The sequence below is a fragment of the Balaenoptera acutorostrata genome, chromosome 19 (assembly GCF_949987535.1).
Source record: "Balaenoptera acutorostrata chromosome 19, mBalAcu1.1, whole genome shotgun sequence".
Lineage (NCBI taxonomy): Eukaryota > Metazoa > Chordata > Mammalia > Artiodactyla > Balaenopteridae > Balaenoptera > Balaenoptera acutorostrata.
Window position 1 is genome coordinate 27,771,187 of NC_080082.1, and position 22,716 is coordinate 27,793,902.

The following is a 22,716-nucleotide window of genomic DNA, read 5'->3' on the forward strand; positions in this document are numbered from 1 at the left end:
TGTGCGGGAAGCTGGGTGCCCTTTCTCACCATGAAGGAATGGCCAGTAAATTCCCCACCCCTTCTCTGCCCGACCCCAGCAGGGCCACCCCTGGTCCCCTGCCTCACCCTCCTCTGGTCTATTGAGGGCAGCCGCCTCCCACTCTTCCCCAGAGCTCTGCCCCTTCCAGGGCCATCAGGAAGGAGCCCCCGCAGAACTGGGAACGAGGTCTCTTTGGTGTGGTGGGGGGCAAGTCCCCTAATCCCAGCCTGGACCACGCCCTCCCCACCCTAGTCACCTGCAGCCCCTCCAGCTGTAAGCTCCAGCCCAAGGCCTCTTACAAAGGAGGCACACTCGCCGGCCGTACAATTTAATCAGTGCAGATTATTTACAGAAAGAAACGTATGGGGGTGGACACTGACCCCCTCCCTCCCCACCCCCCTTGGCTGGCTCACCGGTGGTTCTGAGGATGGAGGGGGGAGGAAGCTGCTGGACCCGCACTGGGGCCAGCCCATGAGGAGCCCCTCCCCGCAGGGGCCTCAGGGATTCTGGGCGGCAGACCTGCTTGCTCAGGGCTGCAGGGAAGCAGAGGGGACAGAGCCGGCTGTACAGTACCATTTCCCACAGCAGCCTCGCCTCCTGCTTACTTTGGGAAGGAAAAGAGGGAGGAATCATCTTCACGCTCAGGGCTGAGCCCAGGACGGGGAGGATCTCCAGGCTACCACTAGTGGGCTCTTCTGGGGGCTCCACAGCCCTGTCCCACAGCCTGTGTGAGGGGATGAGCTGCTGGCCTCTCCCTACCAGTGCGCCTGGGGGACAGGGAGCTGGCAGGGAGGAACACCCCCAGGCTGGTGGGCGCGCGTCTGTGGACACCTCCCGTGCCAGCCTGGGCGCCCATCCGCCCCTCTCTCCCTGGGACAGCCGGGACACTGGCAGCTGAGCCTGAGGCTGCTGGGGTTCTGAGACCTCTGAGGATGGTGGTGTGGGTGAGAGAGGGAGGGAGGACGCTCACGGAAAGAGCCCAGCTGGGTCATGACTCAGAGAGGAGAAAGTGGGCGGGGGTGGAGACCCAGCCCGGGGCCGAGGCTGGTGCTACCCTTGGGGGAGGGGCCTCGGCAGACCCCCTTTGGTCCTTGGTAAGGCAGGCCCAGGGCCCCTTCTCCAGAGAGGGAAGGAGGTGCGGGCTCAAGGGGTACAGGGCAGCTGGGGGCTGTTGGCCCTGTGCTGGCCAGGGGCAGGGTAGGTTCTTAGGCACAAGGAACCAGGCTGCTGGAGTTGTCAGAGGTGGGTGGGAAGGAACCAGACCTCAACAGGACTCTCTCGATCAGCAGGCCACCTCCCCCTCTGCCCCCTCTGGCCCCTCTGGCCTGGGGCTGCCACCGGGTGAAAGCTCTTTCTAAGACCACAGAGACTCAGAGGGCTGAGACCAGTTAGGCCCCACCACACTCCAAAGCCAGCAGAGCCCTCGGTTCTGGCCCTGGTGCTCAGGCTGAAGCACAGCCCAACAGTCCTTTGGCCACTCTTCCAGCCGGGCCTTCTGACCCTCTGCTCCTCTGGCTAAGCCAGAAGTGGGTGGGAGCCTAATTCCCTGTCTGGTGCAGAACTACATTTAGAAAACTAACCCCCTGCCCTGAGGGACCGCCCTGGTCAGGAAAGTAGGAAGAAATGCTCAATCAGTGTGCAAAAAAAAAAAAAAAAAAAGATACCTGGGCATAAATAAACAAGGGGGCAGGCCTGGCAGGGATGTTAGAGGGCCTGGAGGGGCCCCCACCCAGGGGCTGAGGGAACCACTGAAGGCTCTGGATGAAAGGCCCCAGGAGCTGTCTCAGAACCACAGGCGCGGCCAGCCTGGCCCCTTAGCACCGTGAGGAGCAGGAGGGGCTGGTGCGGAGGGTCAGACCCACTCCTGCAGGGAGCGCTTGCAGTAGAGGAGCATGCGGGGCGCGCCCTTGCGCTGCATCTGCACCAGGGCGTAGGTGAGGCCCAGGATGCAGAGCAGCAGCAGCATCGGGGGCACCAGCACCATCACCATGTTCACCGTCCGAGTGACCTCCTCCATCTGCACCACCACGCGGCTGCCCCCGTCCTCGTCTGTCCCCTCCCCGAAGTCCCCCTCTTTGCCGCCGGGGCCCGCCTCGTGGCCCTCCTCACTGTCACCGCCCGCCCCGGGCTCTGCACCCCCGTCAGGGTTGAAGGGCGGACGGGCCACGTCAGGCCACCGGGGCCCCGGCTCCACGTGCTCTTGGCAGCCCATGAAGTCCCGCAGGATGGACTTGGGGTAGCCGGGCTCCATTCGCAGGCGCTCGTTGTCAAACTTCCAGTATTTGGTGCCCTTGTAGAAGTAGGTGTAGGCTGCGAGGGCAAGCAGACCAGAGGGGTGTCAGGCCGGGGCCCACCCACTGGCCAGAGACCTCAAAGAAGACCAGGGCGAGCTGAAGGGGCCCCAGCTTTAAAACACCATCCTTCTCACTGGCTTCCCTGGGCATTTTCAAATCTGTCCCTTACCAACTTATAGGAGCCAGGCCATGCTCAGAGAAGAACAGGGTTTAGGTCAGGGGCACAACTAGAATCCTGGGCTTCCTGGCTGGGCTGACATTGACTAGGGCAGCGCAAAGAAGGGTCCGGTAGCCTGCTGGGTTGTGGGCTACAGTCAGGGGACCCAGGCCTGGCTTCTCCCTGCACCAGAGAGGCCAGTGTCTTACTCAAGGCCACACAGTCAGCCTGCATCAGACCTGGAGAGGGGATTGATGCCGCCTCGGACCAGATCTCTGGTCTTGGGCACTCCACCCACATCCCTTTAACTCCAGGAAGGGCCAGGTTTGAACCACCAGGTGCGTCTATACTCAGCTGAGCACAAGGAGGTCAGAGCAGCTGCAGAGTGAAACCATCACGCGTGGAAGCCGCGTGACACGCACGGGGGAGGTAGTTGTCCAGGACCCGGTTGTGCCGGACCCGCCAGAACCAGCTGTGTGACCCACCCGAGCATTAGCAAAGCCAGCCGGGTCTCCCCTGAGACCTGGAGGCTCAGAACCAGGGCTGATGGGTTTTCTTAAACTCACCAGAGACCCTGCTGGAGAAATAAAAGCCACAGCTCCCTGTTGCTCAGTTATAACGACAGAGATCATGCTTCCCTGCCAAGCGGGTAAGGGGGCACCCCGGGAGGACTCCTGCTCCCGTCGCTCTGAGCCAAGCTCACCGCCCACCCCCGCCAGGCTCAAGGCTCTGTGGGGATCGGGGCAGCTCTGAGCACCAGCTCTGGACACAGGCAGGTCTGGCTGGACTCTTGACTCCGTAACTTCCTCACTGCGGGATTTGGGGCCCTTTACGCAAGCTCCCTTTGGCCTCTGTAAATGGGGTAAATGGTAGCCTGGGGTAACAGCTGTGTCCCCCATGCATGCCATCTCGATGCTGGTGACCTCAGGCAAGCTCTGTTCCTGTGTATGGAGGAGGGGGAATGGTGAGTGCTGGGTAGACTGGGAGGGGGCTGGCCCTGGTACCTGCATCGTTGCTCAGGAAGGCCCCTTTAGGGGAGGCGGGGATCCCCTGCCACACGCTGATGGGCTTGGGATAGCCGGGGTCTCCACGCTGCGTGTCCTCATTGAAACGCCAATACCTGTGACCAAAAGCACAGGGCTGCGGGCCAGCTGGGGCCTGGAGCCCGGTCCGCACGGGCCATGGGTTCTTTCCGGTCAGGCCTGAAGGTGGGGTCCCAGTGCGGGCCTTTTCCCTTTCGAGGAGGGGTGCTCACCTGTCCTCTTGGAAGAAGAAGGTGTGACCCGTGGGCTCCCACCAGATGGCTGTGTCAATGCGGTCGTAGGGGATACCCAGGCCGTAGCTGGTCAGTGGCTGTGGGTAGCCAGGCTCCAGGTTCGCTTCTCGGAAGAGCCAGTAGCGGTCACCTGTAGGAGGGGCCAGGGGGGTGAGGACAGGCCTGGGGCCGGTGGTGGGTGTGCAGGAAGGGGGCACCGGGAGGGATATTCTGGGCTCCCAAATCTGTTCACATCCATTACCACGCACACACACACACACACGCACACACACACACACACGCACACACACACACACACACATCCTCGTACACAGGGCAGGCACTGACACCTACACACCCATGACAACATACAGCGCAACTCACCCTCGCATCACACACAGTGGACACTCATGGACACCTGCGATACACCTATTTACACACATACACATTGCCGGGTCACACCTGTACACACACCACACACAGTCGCACCGTATACGGGCCTCCATTCCCACTTGAACATCCACCCCCCACACAGTTCCTGTACAGAGAGAGGAAAGAGGGGGAGCCCTGCCTGGCCTCTGGGTCTGGGGGCTGCATCCCTGGGGCACCCCAGTGCATGGCCCAGGGCTCCTTACTTTTAGTGTGGACCCAGCCCTGTCCTCGGGGAGTTCCTGCCTGGTTGAGGTTCGGCCAGCGGGGCTGGGGACACAGCTGGTCCATCAGGGGTGCTGCCCTTGAGGCCCTCCCCAGGAAGGCAGGCCCCAGAGGGAGGGCTGAGGGGAGAGAGCGCCACTGTTTCCATAGACAGACTCAGGAATCCTGCCCCAGAGTGGGCTCGGGGACCCATTCTTATGAGGAAGGGGCAAGGAAGGGGCACAGGATGCAAGGAAGGAGGGCGATGGGGCGGAGCCCCTGTGCTGCAGAAGATGGACACTTGCCTCCAATCAGAGCAGCCTCTGCCGCCCAGTCCTCTGGTCTCTGTCTACGTCCCCAACCCCTGCCTTGCTGCCAGGAGGACTCGTCTCCCCCGAGTAAGCCCACAGTGGGCAACAAGACGAGATGTGCACGGTCCTTCCCTCTCCTCCTCCCTCAGTCCCGGCTGGGTCAGAGGTCAGGCCAGAGGTAAGGGCAGGAAGGCCGCCCAGTCCCCTCCCTCCTACCTGCCCCAGCTCACCTTTGAAAAAGACAAAACGCCCATCTTGGCGCTCGTAGGCAGCACTGATGTCACTGGGCAGACCACGCCAGAAGTGCCCGATGGGCATGGGGTAGTTGTCCAGGACCCGGTTGTGCCGGACCCGCCAGAACCAGCGGCCCTGGGGAGGGCGTGGGTGTGAGCGAGCATGGCAGGCTTGCTGCCTTGGCCTGGGGGAGGCCCCCCTCCACCCACCCCTTCCCGGGTCAGGGAGGGTCCAGGGGGAGGTGGCTTAGGAAGCCAGGGTGGCACCAGGGAGAGAGCCCGGGTGGGGTGTGGACTCCTAGGCTTATTGTACGATCCCGGGCAATTCTCTTGTCCCTCGGGCTGGTTTCTTCTTGGTCTAGGGTCTGATGGCTCCACAGGGGCTGCTCAGTGAAGCGGGGGGGGAGGCGGGGCAAGGGTCCGGGGGAGAGGTGAGAGGGTGCTCTCGGCTCTGAGCCTGGGCCCAGGGGCTGGGGAGGCACAGGCAGGGCCAGACCTTGAACACGAACATCTCCCCGCGCAGCACGGCCACCGTGTCAAAGTCCCCGTCGCAGATGTTGGGGCCATACTGGTCGGGCCGCTCCGTGGCTCGAGGCTGGGCCGGGGGGCCTGGCTTTGGGGGCTGCTCCGGCTTCCCGCCTGGGGGAGGTGGCTGAGGGGGTCTGGGGGGCCGGTGGTCTGGCCGGCCTGGCCGCCGGGGGGTCACGGTGGGAAGAGGCCGGGTGGGCTGTGGCTGGCCATCTGGGGTGCCTGCGGAGGGCGGCAGGGGGAAGTGAGGGGGTATAGCCCTGGAACTCAGCCAGGATGCCAGGGTCTCCTACTTAGAACCCTGGGAGCCTGGGGTCCCCAGCCTGGGGAGACCTGTGCTCCATGGGCAGCCCACCCAGGCGAAAGGCCCTATCTGGCCACGGCAGACCCCTCCCCCGCACGGCCATCAGCCCTGGGAGGACCTCCATCCTCCTCCACACAGCCCCTTCCTTGACCTCCCCACACTGGGCTTGGGTCACTGCGCCCCTGAGGCTGCCACTGGCTCCACCCCCCCCCCGCCCCGGGTGATGTTCCCCTCAGGATGCCAGCCTGCTCCAGTGGAGGCTCCAGGAAATAGTGGACACAAACAGAGGGAAGAACTTGGTTCCCAGGTGGCCAGGAACATACTGAGGGCTCAAGGTGGGCACTGAGTGTGGCCCTGACCCACCGAACTGGCCCCCAGGACACCTCCCCACTGGAGGCCTTCTATGGTGGGGCCTAGTTGCAGTGGGGCGGCAGGGATGCCACCTGCCTCAAAGGCACTGGGAAGTGATAAACCAGCAACACTCAGTGGAGAGCCTGGGACAGGCACGGGCTGGGAGTGACAGTGGGAGGAATGGGGTCCTGGGACCCCAGGGACACCCTCGGTCTAATAAGAGTATCACTCAGGCTGAGGAGGAAAGGGGGGCAGTGAGGGGCCCTGGGGCCATCATGAAAGCTCTGGGTGAGGACCTTGAGGGAGGGCCAGGTCCTGGAGTCGGCCAGCCCTGGGTTTGATTTCTAGCACCACCATTTACTCACTGAATGATGTGGACCACCACTAATCCTCTCTGGGCCTCAGTTTCCTCGTCTACAAAATGGGGGTAGCAGTAGTACCTACGCCTCGTAGGGCTGGGAGTTGAGAGCCGCGTGCAGAGAACACGGCCACACCCGTGCCGCCCGCTCACCGTACAGCTGCTGGATGCCCCGGAGGTCGTCCTCGGGCAGCTGGAAGTTGTCAATGTCCATCCACTGGTAGAATGGTGCCATGATGGCACTGGGGTTGCTTGAGTGCTCCAGCCCCAGCGCATGGCCCAGCTCATGCACTGCTACCAGGAAGAGGCTGTTCCCTGTAGTGGGGGCAGGCAGCACAGTCAGCTCTGACCTGGCCCAGGTCCTGGACACCCCAGACAGGGCTGGGGTGGGCTGAGGGGGCCAGAGAGCCTGGCCATGCTTTACTCTTAGAAGAAGCTAAACTGCTCTGACTTCTGGGCCTCTAGCTTCCCCATCTGGAAAATGGGTACGATGATCCCTTCCCTTCCCTACCACCCCCCCTTGGAGATGATGGGCAGGAGACGGAGACCAAGCGTCACTGCTCCTGAGGACTGCACGGGGGATGCTCTCTCCTCTGAGCCCTGAGGCTCCAGCTCGCCTCCCTTGTTGTCACCCTGACCAGCTGTTCTCACCATGCAGGTCAGTGCTGGAGAAGGTCCAGGGCTCATCTGCATCGAAATGGGTGTCCCCGCCCAGTCCAGGGCCAGGGAAATAGGCGTGGGCCAGAAAGCCACCTGTGCCGTCAAACGGTGAGCTGTCGCCGTGGAAGCCAGAGGCAAAGAGTACCATGATGTCGGCCTCCTTCTGTCGCCGCAGCCGGATGTCCTCATAGGGTACCTCCTGGAAGACCAAGGGCGTGGCCTGCTCCCACACGCGGAAGGCCCGACGCACCGCCTCCAGCGAGTGGTACCAGCCCAGCTTCTCCGTGTAGTTCTGGATGCTGCAGGTGGGCAGAGAGATGTGTGAGTGAACACAGGGCCTGGGGCTGCTGTCCACTGCTAGCACTCACTGGGTTGGGGGCGGGGACACATGGTCTGAAGGAAAGGGCATAAGATCTGAGCTGGTTCATGGACAATGCTCATCAATATCAACTGTTAGTTTACTTTGACGTGAATTTGAAAAAAAAAAAGGAACTAACGTGAAGCCAAGGAATTCATTAGGATATCACTGAATAAGGTTGCATTGTGCCCAATAAGCTTATTTTAAGAAAGAAAAACATTAAGTAATTAAAAGTATAGGTGATACATAGCCAAGAGAAAGACCTAGCAAGTGGGATGCAAATGGCTGCGGTTTGGGAAACACAGGCCAAGAGGTTCTGAATGTTGGGCTCCAGGGTCAGGGTGACCTGAGTTCAAGGCTCGGCTCTAACATTTTCTGTGGAACCTTGGGCAACTGACTTAGTCTCTCTGAATTTTAGTTTCATCATCTGTAAAATGGGAAAAGGAGGGCAGCGCTTTCATCATGGAGTGCCTGGGAGGATTAAATGACTTAACTCAGGTAGAACATAGGCACAGATGAGCCTGCACATGATAAAAGCATGATGAAGCCTGTTCAAACTCAGGACTGCTGGCTTCCAGAACATACTTCTTTCCAACATGCCATGCTGCTTCTCTACTACCAATGTTCTGCAATTTAGTAGGTTAAATCTATGTATAATTCTAAAAGAGCTCTTTCTCTCTTTATATTTTACCCTACTATCCATATTCTCCTAAAAACAATTCTATCATTATTGCAGATAAATATTAAACAAATATACCAGCCCCTAATAATAAATATCTGTCCTTCTAGATTTCCATTGCCTTGAAGAGTACAGACTAAAGGCAACTCTGCCTCACACTTGACCCAAACAAAACTGTGATGCCTATAAAGGGTACATATTCTGATTTTTTTCTTTCTTACATAATTTCATCCTGAGAACATGTAAATGTTAAACATTAACAAGCATCACACACACACACACACACACACACACACACACACGCACACACAAAGCATGATGAAGCCTGTTATCTCCCACATAAAGCAGATTAAGAGTCCATGTGCTGGACAGATCTCCATCAAAGATCATGAATCAACTCATGGATCATGAATTCACTCTGGCGGCCTGGGTCTATGTGACCTTGTGGGCTGCTCTTCCTCAGCAGATGGAGCTGCGGGTGGGGTCATGGCTGGATTGGAACAGGAAGGGGGAACCCTTGGGGACTGCCACAGAGCTCAAGGCTCAGGGGGGTTTCTTGCCAAAGGACTCAGTGGAAAGGAGGAGGGTGCTTGAACCAGGGTCTGTGCAGGTGACTTGCTGCTTACCTGCTTGCATCTGCCTGGATTCAGGCACCCCAGTCTTCCCTTACCCTTCAGACACCTGAAGCCCCCAGTTTGCACCGGTGCAGGAGCCCATCTGGGCAGGTGAGGCCAGCCCTAGGTTGCTGGCGGGTCAGGGGATGGAGGGAAGGAGGACAGAGCAGAAGCAGTTCAAAGTTCCTGCCCTTCTCTGGAGGGAGACTGCCTGGGGTGGGTGGGTGAGTGGGGTGACTGATCTAATCAGCATGGGAGCGGGATTGGCAGGATTGGACGGCTAGGCCGGACACCCTGCAGTGGGCTGCTGGGAAAGGAAGCCTTCCAGAGGAGCCCACTGGGAAGCCTGAGGCCTCAGCCCAGGCAGAGAGGGGCCAGCTGCTTCTGGAGGGTGCCCTGGGGGGACGCCACCCTGGGCAGCCAGGGTCCCTACCTGAAGGTCAGGTGGTGGTTGTTCCACTTCCTCCCGGTGAGGGCGTAGCGCTTCCGCCGCCGCCGCAGATTGGCTTTCACGCGTACCCCGAACTGGTCTGGCACTCCACAGCGGGGCCGCTTCATCCAACTGGGTGCACAGAGCCTCCCCTCAACACGCCTGCCTGCTGGGCTCTGCCTCTTCCAGGCAGTCCACCGTCTCCCACCCTCCCCCCACTGGCCTCCAGCTGCCCCTTATATGGGTGTGGAGGGGGTGAGAGACTCTCTCAGCTTCGAGCTCCTCATCAGGAAAACGGTACAGTGACCTTGTACTGGAAGACTGGGTGCCCAGCAGTGGCTCTGCAAAGGTGAGCCCCTTTTCAGCAGTATCACCCAGGAATGGGAGGAGAGTTACCCTGAGGCTTCTTATCCCTGATACGTTATGCTCTGTGTGTGCTCATCAAGGATGTGGCTTTGGGTCACATCACCTCTGCCAGATTCAGAGCAAGGCCTAGCTAGGCAACCACATGTGCGCATGTGTGCTGCACCTCCCCATTCCCGTGCCCGTGGCAGACATCACTAATCAATCCTATGCTCCTTGCTGCTGAGCTGGGCTTTGGCCTCAGGAGCTTTTTCAACACTAGGCAGCAGGCAGCCACTCCCAACCAATCAGAGCTAGCACGGAGGATCAAGCCATATGCCATCTCTTATCTAGGCCACTCTTTTCTGGAAACTCCACATGCCAAGCCTTCATCAGAGCTGGCCAGAAGGAGGGCAGGTGCCAGTGGGGTCTGGGAATGGCCCGACCGAGGGACTCACGCCTTGGTCTCTTCGTCCAGCACACCCGTGATGGGGATCCCGTAGAAGCGCTGCATCTCGGCGAGGGCCGAGGCCAGGATCTGGGCGGAGCGCATGGTGGACATGTGGCGGCTGGGCTGGGGCAGGTAGCCATAGAGCCGCAGCCAGTTCTGCAAAGGAGAGGCCATGACCCGGTCAGCAGGTTCTGGCACCGCTACCTCCAAACATGCATGGCCTGCATCCCACCACCTCTCACCTCCACCACCATCACCTCCCGCCACCACCTCCCGCCGGGTGACCATGTGAGCTTCTGTACGCTCTCCGTGCTTCCACTTCCTACGGTCTGTTCTCACACAAGAGCCGGAACAAAAGGCCTTTACAAGTCAGGTCTGGTCAGTCTTCTGTCCAGAACCCTCCAAAGACTTCCCATCTCAGAGGAAAAGCCAATTCTCACAGGAGCTACCTGTGAGGCCTCAGGGCCTTTGTACTTGCTGTTCCTGCTGCCTGGAGTGTTCTCCCCACAGAAATCTGCATGGCTCATGCCCTCATTTTCTTCAGGTCTCTGCTTCATCACCTTATTGGAGGGGTGTTCTCTGACAAATGTAAAAAAGACACCCATCCGCTGTACTCCCTCTCCTGCTTCCCTGCACTTGTCACCATCTGACACACTGTATGTTTCACTTAGGTGTTTATCATTTGCCTTCCCCCATTAGGACAGAAGCTGTGTCTCTGAGGACAGTCCACAGTTGCCGTCCTTATTACTGTGCTGGCCCCTCCAGGGTGGGGCCTTCTACCATTCCAGGCAGACCACTGGGGACCCTGCAGGGTTCAGAACCTCTTGAGTTCTCACCAAGTAGGAAAACCAGCCCCTTGGTGCTGCTCCCCAACAGACCCTGAACCTTCCGGAGGGAAAGCAGGTGGGTTCAGGCAGCCCAGCCCACCCAGGCCCAGGAGGGTCGGACAGGAGACCTGAAGTCCAGTCTCTGCTCTGCCACAAACTCTGTTCTCTCTGGGCCTGAGTGTTCTCGTGTGCGAAATGGGAGCCATGGGGTTGTCAGGGGGTGGGGTGAGAGAGATGGACCTGGGAAAAGCAGCTGGGACACAGTGGGGGTGCCCGTCCCCTTCAAGCCTTGCTGGGCAAGTCTTCTCATCCATCTACCCATCTGTCTGTCTGTGTGTCCACCCAGCCAGCCAGCCATCCTGCCAAGTGTTTCTGAGCACCCTCTCTGTGCCAGGTACCATGCCAGCTGGAGGCCGTGGAGGAGGCGGCTGAGGTGTCCTGACCTCCAGGGGTTTATGATCTCCTTGCGGAGACCTGGTGCACTCGCAGAGCGAGGAATTCGCGCCCGCACGTCTGTGAGCAGACAGGACCATTGCAGTCAAAACCGGTGGACGGGATCCCCAGTGAGCCAAGCTGAGTGGTGGTAAGGAAGGGGACTCTGCCCTGCCCACCTGGTGCCCCCAAGGCCACGAGAACGTGGTGACCACTGTGGGAGGCTGGTGAGCAGAGGCCAGGGACTGCTGTGGGCCTTGGCTACATGGAAGCATGTCCTTTGAACCCTTCCTTGTCTATCTTTGGTCTCTGGGAACCCCCAGAGTGAGGGGACCTAAAGGCCTGCTCTCTGAGACGCTCTGGAAGGTGAGGGCTGCACATCAAGGGCCCACGGGGCAGGATGGCAGCTGGACATGGTAGTTGCTCTGGGCCGACAGCCGTGTGTCAGCTGGCCTGGGCCACACTCTCATCTGTCTGCCACCAGGGTCACATCCAGCTCCTCAGGTACTGGCTTCCCTCAGTGCCACTCGCCAGCCCAGCCCTGGCACCTGCCCAGGGCCCTGCCCAGGCCCCTGGTGTGGATGGGGTGCCCACACAGCCGGGCTCAGCAACGCCCAGGCTGCCGCTGGAGGGAGCGGGGGCTGAGCCAACAAGGGCGGCGCGGGGAGACTGCCAGAGCCTGAGGATGCCCAGCCACAGCTTCCAGGCCTCGCAGAACAATGTGGCAGACACCGCGCTGAGAAATGACCACGGCTCTGGGGACAGATCCTGGCCCAGCCACTTTGCTCCCTGTGCCTCAGTCTGTAAAAGGGGGTGCCTCAAGACCTGCCTCATCTCATGGAGGCTGGTGGGGGCAGGGGCGCTGCCCAGTTGTTCCTAGAGTGGCAGCCCGTTGCATCGGCCGACAGGGTTGAAGGATCCAGGCTCCGACATGGCAGCCTTGGGTGGGGCCAGGGCAGCTGGGGGAGGCAGGAGCGCCCTGTGGCATCCCCCACGGACCCCCCTCACCCCTCCTGCCCGGGGCCCCCTTCCTTCAGGTCCACCAGACACTGGCAATGTTACGGGCGCCCTCCCCATTCTTCCCAAGCATGGACACCTTTCCTGAGGCTCCTGTGTGTCTGTAAAGGGGGATGTCCACCACCCTTAATGGACACAGTTTGCCTGAAGAAGCCTGGAAAGATCTAGAAGGCGAGGCTGTGATGCTCGGCCAGCTCTGACAGTGAAAGGAATCCAGCTGGAGGTGGGGGGAGAACTGGGGCTGCTGCTGACAGATGAGGGCACCTCTATATCACCTATTTGCATAAGGTAAAAATATCCCGGGGAGCGCAATCACAGGCCACCAAGGGGCTGATTAGCGGTGTCTGGTGAGTGACAGGAGGAGGGCAGGGCGGGGGAGGCTCAGGCTGGGGCCCTGGGGAGGGGAGGGAGCTGGGCCTGTCTGCAGTGAAGAGCTCCAGAGCCCGGCGGGGGATGGGGCAGAGGGGCCCCTTCAGTACTGGGCACAGCTCGGGGGGCTGACAGGTAAGGCCCAAGGGTCCCTGTGGACCCTCCTTCACACAGGCAAACACCCTTTGAGTCCCAGGGAAGCCAGGAACTTCCATCTCAGTATCAGCCAAGGCTTCCTGATGACAAATGTCTCTCGGCCACTGCTGGGTAAAAAGCTGAGGCTGAGGACTGGTGACATGAGTGGGCTAAGCTGAAATACAGCCTTGGCCCAGAGCAGCTGAGTCCCCGGAAGACAAGGTGAAGGAGCTGACGGAGCCCGCCTGACTGGCAATGCACCAGTCAGTCTACACCGCCTGCGGGGCTGGGGCTTTTCCTTCCCCAGTGTCCAGGAGAAGTTTCTCATCACCTTACTGCTCTGCTAAGTTCGACAAGCCCTGGGGGTGGAGGGGAAAGACCATGGGGGACACAGGTGCATGGCAGGTGCTGCCCTAACTCCAGCCTCCTGAGGGGCTCTGCGGCCCTGGGACAAAAGCGGGAAGCAATTCCCAAGGTCATGACTGACCCCTGGTCTCAAAGTCGGGGAAGGGCTGTGCTCAAGCCCCTGCTGCTCCTACCGGTAAAGACTGTCCCTTCCATAAGGTGTCTCCTTTTCCGTCCGGTCACCTCGACTCTCACAGGTGGGGTGAGCCAAGCAGTGAAGCTTTGTTGCTCAGCTGGGGAAACTGAGGTTCAGGGAGGTCAGTAAGCAGCAGAGTGGTGGGCCCTCCTCCGTGAGGACCACTGTCCAGTGGGAGGCAGGTAAGGGTTCTGCAGAGAGAGCTCTGGGCCACGAGGCCTCCTCCTGCCTGCAGCCCAGGGAGGGAGGCTGCTGCAGGAGACCCCACCCACCCTGGCTCTTTCAGCCATTTCTTTCTCTAGCTCCAGACCCCATCCAATAAGTGTGTGTAGAGGCTTCAGGTGAGTGGTTGCCCCAGGCAAAGAGATGTAGAGCCATCAAGAGTCTGAGGGGGAATTCCTGGCCCCCTGGCCCCTAGGAGAGGCCATAAATGCAGCAGCCAGGGGCCGAGAATCTGCTGGAGGCCAGACTGTCCACTCTCATCACCCCATTCAATGCTCACAAGTGCCCCATCCCCATTACACAGACTACGAGTTTCAGAGAGGGTGCGGGGCCCAGCCAGGGTCACGCAGCTGCTCTGTGGCTAGCACCGGAGCCTGTGGGCAGTGCTACCGGACCAGGCTGTTTGTGAAGCAGCAGCAGCTCCTCTGGGCCTGAGGCAGGGCACACTGGGCCCTGGCCCTTCTCGGGAACAGCGCCCAGCCCTCCCCACACTCCACATCTCAGGCTGGGTCTGGGCGCTGGGCCACGTCAGCAGGGCTGCCCCCCAGGACCGCCGAGACAGCGGCGAGGCAGGCCCTCCCCACAGGGCGGGCGTGTCTGGCAAGGAGCTGCCCGATCAATACTGTGCATGAAGCAGCAGTGGGGGCAGGGTGAGCGCGCTGCTGCTGCCACCGCATCCAACTCCTGGGGCTCAGACGGCCGAGCCGCCTCCCACCCGGCCTTATCAGACCCTGTGCGATAAGAAAAACCTCTCCTGGCTCTGCTTTGCTTCACTCACCCACAGCTCTCTCTGCAGGCCAAGCAGACCCTAGCGGGGCTGCCCAGACAGGCACAAAAGGCGTCTTGTCAGGCCCGCCAGCGACGGACGGACGCAGACCTTTCATGGTGTCCTGAGGTCCTCACTGTGCCCGCAGATGGCATAACTAGTCCAAGGCCGGGGAAGAAGGGGGGCGCCAAGCCAGACCACCCTGTCCTTAGTGGATCATTTACTCCCTTTAGAGGTAGCACAGTCCATATTTAAGCAGTTCTAGAAGAACAAACTTGCTCATTTGGGGCTCAAATCTAACCCCCCAAGATGGGAAAGTTGCAGGTGGGGAAGGGGCTCTGGGCGGTGGGGAGAGCAGGCGGGGTGGGGGACGTCCAGCCAGGGAAGCAGGAAGGAAGTGGACACCACTTCTTTACCCTGTGGCCTCCCAGCCTGCCCCGCACTCCTTAACCCGGAGGGAAAAGCAGCCGGGTCCTTCGGCCAGTGGGCGGGCAGGGCTGGGGAAAAGGGCCCTGTTTGCTAGTGGTTTCGGGCTGGCCGAGGGCCAGGCCTGGGGCCTCACCTGGAAACCCCCTGTAGGTGTTGCCTCTTACACGGGGCTGCCTTCCAGGCAGAGCCTGGGTGGCTGGACAGGCAGGGGTAGGGCTCCAGGCTCACGTGCTTGAGGGCGGGCCCTGGCTGCACCTCCACACCCTCCTTCCCACCTGGCTCAGGCCCAGCAGGCTCCTGCCTGGCGGCACTTCCAAAGGATGACACCCCGGGCTCTGATCTGTAGCCTTTAACCCAGCCTGGGGGCTGGGAGCTCAGGCTCCTCTGCCACCACCCAGGCTGGGGAATCAGGGGTAATGTCTCTCACCTCAAGGTCTCAGCTTCCTCTTCTGTACAATGGGGTCATGATTGCACCTAAGCTTACAGAGTTAATACAGGATTAAATGTGAAAATGCTTACAAAACACACCTAGGCCCTGCCCAGGATAGCACCAAGTATGTTGAAGGCGCTCAAAAATAACACTTGATCCTCCATGGGCCCCACGTGAAGGACATCGTACATCGCATTCGGCATTTTACACATAAACGCACTGAATTTCCCCAGTAACTCCATCCAGTAGATACTATTACTAGTCTCATTTTGTAGACAAGGAAACTGAGGCTCAGATGGGGTTAATGACTTGCTCACAACAGCAAATGCCATGTGCTTCTCACTGTCACTGTATTTTGCCACCATTTTGTAAGTGCTTCCTATGTACCAGGCGCCAGGCCCATGTGTGGTGGACATGAAGCTGGGCTCTCACCCCTCGGGGGGGGCAGCTGCTTCTGGGAGAAGGACCAGGTGGTGTCCAGGACTAAGGGCGAATCCTAGAGAGCAGTTCTAGACCCTGACCTCCAGGCTCCGTGGCTGTGGGGCATCTTTGAGGGCTGGCTGATGGCTGGGACTCAGGTCCCCATCTGTCTGTCCAGATACTGGAGGTTGAGTTGGGTCTTCTTGCTCATTTCCTGCTATTCCCACAAGGGAAATGGGATCTGGTTAAGAGGCATCCCTCTTTGTCTCTCCGATCCAGGACCATCTCATACACCTCTGCTGTTCCTGCCCGGGGCTGCAAAATCTGTACTACCTCCCCTAAAGGGCTCAGGCATCCCCAGAACCACTGTTCTTCTGGGGAACGGCCTCATATGAGCTCTAACTCAGCGGGGGCTTGTCCAGTCAGAAGGCACCTACTGTGTGCCTCAGGCCTGGAGTGTTCAGCCACCTGCAGGGTCCCAGGTCCTCACATTCATCTGTGGACTCCTCCCTGGGCCCTCTTTGAGCTGGAGAAGGATCTAAGCAGAGAGCTCCCAAGCCCTCTCTGCTTCTGCTGACTCAGAGAACACATCTCCACGCCCAGGGCAGAGCTGGCCATGGGGCTTGACCCCTGCCCGAGTGGTCAGCTGTGTGAACTACATAAATGTTGGGACGATATTGAAGGTGCCAACTGCCTTAGTCCACCCTGGCTGCTATAATGAAAATACCATGAGCTGGGTGGCTCATAACAGTATTTCTCACAGTTCTGGAGGTAAGAAGTTCAAGATCAGAGAGACAACACGGTCAGGTTTGGTGAGGGCTCTCTTCCTGGCTGTTAACTTTTTGCTGTGTCCCCACATGGTGGGAGGGGCAAGGGAGCTTTCTCAGGCAGTTTTAATTATCTTTTTTAAAAAAAATTTATTTATTTAATTTATTTTTGGTTGCGTTGGGTTCCACATTGCTGCGCACGGGCTCTCCCTAGTTGCAGTGAGCAGGGGCCCCTCTTTGTTGCGGTGCGCGGGCGTCTCACTGCGGCGACCCCATGCACTGCGGAGCACAGGCTCCAAGCACATGGGCTTCAGTAGTTGCGGCTCGCGGGCTCTAGAGCACAGGCTCAGTAGTTGTGGCACACAGGCCTAGTTGCTCCGCGGCACGTGGGATCCTCCTGGACCAGGGCTCGAACCCGTGTCCCCTGCATTGGCAGGCAGATTCTTAACCACTGCGCCACCAGGGAAGCCCTCTCAGGCAGTTCTTATAAGAGCACTAATCCCACTCACGAGGGCTCTGCCCTCATGACCTAATCACCTCCCAAAGGCCTACAGCACCAACTTTAATTGGAGGTGGGAAGCAGTGGCCACCACTACGACCACCTCAAGCTGGCCTCAGGCAGAAGTCAAACCTCCAGCTGGGCAGAGGCTTCGATGGCAGGGGACATCTGGACCAAGCAATAAAGGGGGCATGGAGGGGTGACCAGAACCAAGTGCTTGGCAGGGAGAGGATTTTCCTTGCTGGGCAGCGTTGCTATTCTGAGTTGGCATCAGAGAACATGGGTAGTATTTGGAGGGATTTGCAGGAAGTCTTCTAAGGGGGCGTCTGGGTGTGTTTCTAGGTTGCTTCCTCTCCACCCTCCTTGGGCTGGGGCAAAGGAAGGCGTCTGAGTCCAGGGGTCAGAATGGGCAGGCCAGGTGATGCACACACATGGAGCGCACACTGGGCTGTTCTCTGCAAGGAGGAAGCTGACTGACTGCACCCCAGGGCAGACCTAACACAGGGCCCTGGCAAAGGGCTGGGCATGAAGGGCACAGCCCAGTCGGATCCCGAGTGCCTGGCAGCACCAGTCAGCCCAGTTCTCTCTGGGTTTTGAAATAAAGTATAGAGAGCAGTAGCTTGTTAGTGATAAGAGGAGAACAGATTAAAAAGCAGAGAGGGAGAAAGAAGGCGAGAAGATTCAGCTTCTGTAGGTTCCCAAAGACAAGCCCTCACATTAACCCCTTCTCCTCAAGGGTGGGCACAGGGGCCCCTGCCGCTTCTGCTCCGCAGTTAGGAAAGGGCACTGACAGGAGCACACAGTGGGGCCCCAGGGGCCAGCATGGAGGTGTGGACAGAGACTGGAACCCAGGAAGCCTGGGGCTGCGGCTCAAGTTAGACCTGAAGGTCAAAAGCAGAATTCCAGCTGACTCCTACCCCTTTTTTTGCTCTCCTGCTAAGCTGCCAGGTAGGGGCAAGGAGGTGGGTGTGTCCATGTTTTAGTGGCAGTGGCACCACACCTTTGAACTCTAGCGGCCTGAGTCACCTCCATGCGGAGGGGTGGGTGGGCTGAGGGCCTAGATGTGTGTCTCGGGGGGAGGGGGAGGTGGGGAGAGCCAAAGCTTCTCTGGTGAAAAATCAAAGGCACTTAAGCGGAGTATGTGCTATAGCCAGAAAGAGCAAGACAGAAATCTGAAGGAGGGCCTGGACTCTCAGGTCAGGGAGGCCAGGAGCTACAGCTGGCACCTCAGTCAGGCGGGGCCTAGGTCTGTGTGGGCCAGAATGGCTGGAGACTGGGACCTGACAGCCAAGGGAGGGAGTGGGACAGGGCAGAGTAGCTCAGTGGTGGCTTCCCCAAGGAAGACAGCCTTCTCCAGGCTGAGGCCTGGCAGGTTGCCGGTGTCCACTGGCTCCTAGCACACGTCTGATTCCTTAGTCTGATGAGATGCCTCTGGTTTCTGCCCTGGGAGGGAGAGAGAGGGAGAGGGGCTGGCCTTGCCTCAGTTTCTAAGCTGCTCAGAGACAGTCCCAGCCATGACCTGACTGGAGGTCTGGAGCTGTGGTCAAGGACCAAAGCCCTGCTCCAAGGGACGGAAGCTCTGGACACAGGGTACAGCCAGGCCCAGGAATCTCTGATGCTGGTTCTTGGTTAGCACGGACCTGGGGACAGTTTTCACAGCCTCCGGGCAAATGGGCTGGCTGCTGAAGCCATTTGACTCTTTGGGCCCAGATCCGGCCAGACTTGATGGGACTCCATGGAACAGCCTGTACTCCAAAGCCAACTCTAGGATCTGGGATAGCCCACCGGTCTCTAGTCCTGCATCTACCTTGGCTTCCAGCATTCAAGGGTGCCCTGTACTTTCCAGAGTTTCTTCCCGAAATAGCCCAACCCAAGTTTCTCCCGAGGGGAGGGGCTGCAGGTCAGTCACAGAATCCCTAGTCAGTGCCACACAGGCATAGGGCCATGGTCTGTGGCCCCAGTGCAGGCCCTGGGCTATGGGTACTCCTGCAGCTGGGAGAGGAGGAGGTGATGGAGGAGCAGAAGCAAAGGAAAGAGAGAACGAAGGCCCTCAGACCACAGGTCCCAGTGCCCCAGCTCCTGGCCATCTAAAATGCCAAATCACAATGCCTGGCTACCAAATTCCAGTCTGGTCTGCAATTGCTTTCTGTGTGGAGATGCCGTTTCTAAGTATAGATTATAAACTCCTCGGGGGTGCGTCTATGACTTGCAATTCTTTGGTATTCAACTCCAGAGAGTGGCAGGTGGGCCCAAACAGCACTCTCTGCCCAGTACCTGGATGCAGGCTGAGGGGCAATCCCCACCAGCAGGAGTCCTCAATAAGCCCCTGCCTGCCTGCCTGTGTGAATCAGGGGTGGGGTGGTGGAGCTGGACTGGGCATGGCCTGGGGTCCCACTCTGCCTCCTGCCTGGGCCTGGCTCCCCGTAGCTTTCCCTGGCCGGCCGAAGAGGGAGGGCAGAGCAGGTGGGGAACTGGCTGGGAGGTGTAACTTGAGCTGGGAGGAATTCCCTGCCCTTCCTCAGTGCTTTTATTAAAGTAGGGCGGGGAAGGGCAGGCTTCCATCGGAAAAATCTCCCAGGCAGCAGGGGAGGTGGGGAAGCCGCTGAGAGCTGGGAGGGAGCACCGGCCTGGCTGCAAATAGAAACGGCACTCAGGGCAGCAGCCCTGGCGGCAGGAGGCTCCAGGCCGGCGCAAGGGCACCGAGGCCCGAGCCTACCGGGGACGCGCTGAGAGGGGTGTCTCCCCACCATGCCAAACCTCTCCCCTTCTCCTGGGCGGGGAGCAGGGCCTTAGAAGTCGTGAATGAACGTCTACGCTTTTGCTCTGGGTCAACGGAGCTAGTGCCCTCACTGTCCCTAATCCGGAGGACGGCGCTCAGCGACCCCATGGAGCCGGGGACGCTGGCTGGACGCAGCTCTGCGCCAGGAGGCGGCGCCTAATCACCCACGGGACCGCTCCAGAGATGGGCCCCGGTAGGGACGTCTGCCGGGCTCCTGGTGAAAAAATGTTCGGGGTCCACCCTCTTGGGCCCGGGCCTTGGCGTAGGGGCGCTGGTGGAGGAAGCGCCGGCTGAGACCGGGCTTCCCTCTTAGATGCCATCTGGCCCTGGTGCGGCTTGCGCGCAAGAGTCTGAGAAAGTCGCCAAAGCGCCCCCTCAACCCGAATGGGCTGCCTCGGAGGTTCGCACCCCCTACCCCTACCCCAGCCTGCCGCGCGAGGCTCAGTGTCACCCAAACTAGAGTCTATCTAGGCGGGAGCGCTGCCTGCTGTGCCCAAGACCCCCCCCCCACACACACACACAGAGCAGCCCCCTTCCCATTCGCAAAGAACGTCACCGTGCGTCCGCAGAGCTCTCGAGGAATCAGGAGTCTGGTAGGGAGGGAAGGAGAGGAGCAAGGGCTGGGGGCGGCAGAAGCGGCTCCCGGGACGCGGGCTGGGAAGGATCAGTGCCCAGGGCGGGGCTATAGGGGTAGAGAGTGGCCGCAAGCCCTACGCCCTCCAGGGTTTGGGAAGAGGTGCACCGTCAAGGGCCAGCTGGGGAGGGGCAGCTTGCCGGGTCCCCTTTCTTCCTCGCCCCCAACTCCGGGACTGGGGTTCATCTCCGCGCCCTTCCTCTCCACGCTTCAGGCTGCGGGCGTGGCTTCCTTCCCACCCCAAGTCCCCCAGCCCCAAGTCCTCCAACCCGTGGCAAAGGGACTGGGCGAGGGTCCTTACCTCGGCATTGACTTCTGCGTCCTCCGCCGCTGCGCCGCGGCCCAGGCAGCCCAGAAGCACCAGCAGCAGCGGCAGCAGTCGCGGCCGCGCAGCCGCCTCCCGGCCGCTAAGGAGACTGCCCGCCCAGCCCGGCCGTCCGGGCGCGCTCCGGTCGCTGCCCATGCTTCCGGCGACCGGCCTGGCCCGGGGCGCTGCTGCACGCGCGGCTCGCCCGCTCGCCGGGTCCCCGCACGCGGCTCGGAAACTTGCGACGCTCCCTGGCTCCCCGCCCGGCGGGCGCGAGGCAGACCTCCCGGTCCCGGCCACCGCGGAGCCGCTTAGGTCTCCTCGGCAAATTCCCACGCCCGAGGAAAAGCGGGCCGGGCAGGGCCGGGAGCGCGGAGCCTGCCCACGGGGGAGAGGGCGGGCCGGAGCCGCCCGCCGCGGGGTCCTGCAGCCTCGGCGCCCGGGGCCCGGCTCTCGAGAGCAAGCGCAACTCCTGAGCCTTTGTCTGGCTCAGCGCTCCGGCCGCCCGGTCCCGCGGCGCCCCCTGCGCGCCCAGCTCCTTCTGTCCATGTCCGGGGCCAGGCGCTGCCCAGAGCGCGCGCCTCCCGCCCGTGGATCCTGCTCGCCCCGCGCCCGACCGGGCCCGGGTCCCCGCGCAGCCCAGGGATGAGGCGCAGGGAGCCGGTCGGAGCGAGTGAGCGAGCCAGAGAGCCGGCGCCAGACGTTCCCGGCGAATTCCGCGCAGCCCCGAGCGCTCCCGGCCCTCCTCCCCGCGATGCACTGCCGCCGCTCTTAAAGGGCCAGTGCTCTCATGGCGGGCGGACCCGGGCGGGGGCCGGGGGCGGTACCTCAGCCAGAGGCTTTTTGGTAGCAGGTGCCGGCGGTGGAGCCGGACAGGCGACCCTTTAACTCTTCACAGACGGCGGCAATCCTCCCCAGTCCGCCCCTGTCACTCGCCTCCTTGTTTTTGGGGAGCTGGGTTGACCCCCAAGAGGCCCGCCCCACAGAGGGAGGGGCAAAAAGGAATGAAGACGCCTCTTTCTCCCGCCTAGTGGGTGGGTGGGGACACTGAGGCAGCGGTGTGCAGGGAGAGCCGAGAAGGAGAGACCCAAGTGTCTGGTCTTAGGCTAAAAAAAAAAAAAAAAAAAGAAAAAGAAACAAAAATCTAGAGATTTGTTGGCCTGAGGTCTCTTTTCAAGAGCCTCAGGGTGTCTTTGGCCCTTCAGGACTTTTCTCAGTTGCCAAGTGAAGCGTTGGGTACCTTGGATGGGCAGTGCCAAGCGACAGAGACGCGGTTGCAGTCCTGGGTTGCCACATACTTGCTGTATGGAGGTGGGCAAGTTACTTAACTTTTCTGAACCTCCAAGTCCTTATCTGGAACGCAGGGCAAAGGGCTGGGGTGGGGGGTTAGATATACTTCTGGCTGCTGGCCTAGCACACATTAGGTGTCCGAGCAAAGAACACTATTTTGTGCAAATGAAATGTGACAATGCAGCCCCACAGGGTGCTGGGCGGGTGGGCAAAACTCCCCGCAGAGCGGAGCTTAAAGTGCTAGTTTAATTCTTTTCCAAGAGCGGCTTGAGATCCGGTCGGTTTGGATGCTGAAGGCTTGAGGTGGGAGGCCTATGTCTAAGGTCCACAGAGGCTGCGCATCCAGACCAAGGGAAGTCCGGGAGGGGCAGAGTCGTGAGGTGAAGGCCCCCTCGGGAGGGCAGGAGGGCGGAGGCCGTCCCTCTCCAACGCCACCTCCCAGCCCCGGAAATGGGAGCTTTCCTTACCTGAGGGAGGGTTTCCCTAATGTAAGCCCTCAGGTCGCCCGGCAGGCCTCACGTCCTGGAAATCCACAGAGATCTGGCAGAGCTTCAGAAATGGCCTGTTCACCGACCTGCCAGGTGAAGAAAAAGAGCACTGTTAAAGAGAACAGGCAGTAAAGTGACGAAGATAGATTTTATTTTTTAAAAAAAAGCTATTGCAATAGAGACTCCGATATAGAACTGGGCCTGATTCAAAATACAACTGGAACAAGTGGGGATTTACTGCCAAGGAGCAAGTGGGGGGCGGGGTGGCATTGGTGGATGGAAAATTACTAAGGGGAGACATCAAGTCTGGGGGATTCTGGCTGAAGGTAGGTGAGGGTGATCAGATATCCCCTGGGGCATAGTGGGGATGCTGCGTTTGATCAGA

General features: G+C 60.1%; 1 protein-coding gene across 1 annotated transcript; it reads right to left on the minus strand.

The window, feature by feature from the left end:
- Nucleotides 1-334: 334 nt before the first annotated feature.
- MMP15 (matrix metallopeptidase 15) lies at nt 335-21,317 on the minus strand. The gene is made up of 10 exons (XM_057534798.1): nt 20,548-21,317; nt 9,987-10,135; nt 9,190-9,318; nt 7,097-7,404; nt 6,599-6,760; nt 5,401-5,654; nt 4,902-5,040; nt 3,728-3,878; nt 3,477-3,592; nt 335-2,331 (listed from the first exon to the last, which is right to left on the minus strand). The coding sequence occupies exons 1-10, from the start codon at nt 20,707-20,709 to the stop codon at nt 1,874-1,876; spliced, it is 2,028 nt and encodes a 675-aa protein (XP_057390781.1). The 5' UTR covers nt 20,710-21,317; the 3' UTR covers nt 335-1,873.
- Nucleotides 21,318-22,716: the final 1,399 nt, after the last annotated feature.

Excerpts from the sequence above, each read along its gene's own strand:
- MMP15 (XM_057534798.1), bottom strand. The coding sequence starts at position 20,709 with ATGGGCAGCGACCGGAGCGCGCCCGGACGGCCGGGCTGGGCGGGCAGT. Across the intron at positions 6,761-7,096 it reads CTCCAGCACTGACCTGCATG|GGAACAGCCTCTTCCTGGTA; the intron begins GTGAGAACAGCT and ends CCCCCACTACAG. Across the intron at positions 3,879-4,901 it reads GCGTTTTGTCTTTTTCAAAG|GTGACCGCTACTGGCTCTTC; the intron begins GTGAGCTGGGGC and ends CCCCTCCTACAG.